Here is a 1,806-nt window from a genome sequence, read left to right on the forward strand (position 1 = left end):
TTTTTACGTGATTATTACCGATGTGCTCAAGTTATACTGTCTACTATACATTATACCTGGAATCCTATGAGCATTCCAGGATTCTGCCACACTTGTAAGACCAATGTGGCACAGCCTACAAGTTAGGTTGGACACACAGTATCTTACAAGGCTGTCCTCCATATCAATCTCCTCTTGGTCCATCAGCTGGAGAAGGGCTGTTTTCAAGGGGTAGTTGACACGGTTGTTGATCTCAGGCCAAAGTCGTTCAACTGTGTGGTTCTGATTTAACAAAAACACTGCTTAAATTTATTAAGTATAAATTGGAAAGAATTTCAGTTTCTTTTGTTGATAGTGCAGAAATCTTACTCTTGTAGATGAAGTCTGTAGATAAGGCAGTCTCTCCTGATTGAAGCGATGGTGTGACAGCATCTCCTGCATGAACAGTGTCAAGTAAAACTCCTTTCCATGGTCTACTCGCACTTGTTCCCACATACCATAGGTGATCACTGCAGGCCTAGAGGAGGAAAATTATTTGAAGTTGTGCATAATGTTATTTTCATTTCTGTCCAACAGTGATGCACTTTTTATGTTAACTGTTATACTTGTATGCGTTCATACACTGATCAACCATAGCATTAAAATCCATCAGGTGGTTTTAATGTGGCTCTGGCTGGTATGAGGCTACACAGTCCCATATGCAGCAAGACACGATGCACTGTAGGTTCTAAAGCCTTTTGATCATAGCCACAGTGCTTAGCAGTTTGCTGTGTATGGGGCAGTGTAGCCACAGACTGGTCAGGGTCACAACATTAAACCCACTTGGTGAGTTTAATGTTGTGGTGTACTTATTTGGTAGATGAAGAACAAACATTACTTCTAAGAATGTATAATGAATGAGGGGCAGTGTCACTTTCCACAGGAGGCACTGAGGATATGTTCAAAATCCAAGAGTTTTTACTCTGCAATAAATGCATTAGGGTTTAGTACCCCCTCACCAGGAGGGTGAGGGAGAACTAGGGTAGGACTCAAGTTTGCAGACCCGGGTGCTAGCAGAAAAATGGAGGTTTAATGGAAAAGAAAAACACAAAGTAACAACAGAACAAAGTCCATGTACAATACTGAACCGGAGTAGGGCAGTGACAGCTGAGGAGTCCAGGACAAACAGGTGAGTAGATAGGCTGACGGCTGGAACCAGGTTATACAAATTCATCTAAAAATTGATAAATCAAATTTAAATTACAAAATCAACAGGTGTCTGTGGTACTGTTGGCATTACCTGAAAACGTCTTCATAGATGGACAAGTTGTTTTTGATCGGCATTGTGGAATGACTCACAATCTTTTTGCTGAATCCATCGATGGCTAAAACATGGGTCACTCCAAACATTACAAGTTTTTCATTCTGGTCAAGGTGAAGCTTATGGCCCATATATTCAGCATGGTATGGTATGACGTTAAGGTTCCGAGCTCCCTCAAAAATTATGAGATTCATTTTGTTGTACCCGGTACTTTTTACCATACTGACTCTGAGAGACGAGGCAGTCCAAGTAACTACAAAACTGTGCTGATTTATTCCATGAACACAGGTAGAAATTACATTACACGCTCAGGCATCTTGCACCTCCAAACTTCTCGCGGGCAGATGAAAGATGAAAGACCCTGAACCCACCAGGCCTATACATTATATCCCTTCGGTTGGGCTAGCCCCATACTACACAGAAACGTCAACCGAGACATCTCTGTTGCCAGCTTTGCAGCTGGCCATAGCAGTAGTTAAAACATGAAGCAAATCAATGTGTGTGTGTGTCTGTTGATTAAGTGGTGT

The 1,806-nt window shown here is 41.7% G+C and overlaps 2 protein-coding genes across 5 annotated transcripts in view; one reads left to right on the forward strand and one right to left on the reverse strand.

Moving 5' to 3' along the window:
- The window catches only part of LOC109963123 (uncharacterized), a 5,070-nt gene extending 3,600 nt beyond the window's left edge, over positions 1-1,470 (reverse strand). The window contains exons 1-3 of one of the 3 annotated variants that reach the window (XM_020605416.1): positions 1,318-1,470; positions 349-496; positions 57-261 (exon numbers count right to left, since the gene is read on the reverse strand). In XM_020605416.1, coding sequence (XP_020461072.1) covers positions 57-261; positions 349-496; positions 1,318-1,337 — 373 coding nt within the window. In that variant the 5' untranslated portion in view covers positions 1,338-1,470. Of the gene's footprint in view, positions 1-56; positions 279-348; positions 497-1,258 lie in introns of all 3 variants that reach the window. The other 2 variants (XM_020605415.1, XM_020605413.1) reach the window with 2 other exon arrangements.
- Positions 1-1,806, forward strand: part of spop (speckle type BTB/POZ protein) — an 87,589-nt gene that overhangs the window by 10,707 nt on the left and 75,076 nt on the right. The window lies entirely within an intron of this gene.

The sequence above is a fragment of the Monopterus albus genome, unplaced genomic scaffold (genome assembly GCF_001952655.1).
Source record: "Monopterus albus unplaced genomic scaffold, M_albus_1.0 scaffold70.1, whole genome shotgun sequence".
In the NCBI taxonomy this organism is placed as follows: Eukaryota; Metazoa; Chordata; class Actinopteri; order Synbranchiformes; family Synbranchidae; genus Monopterus; species Monopterus albus.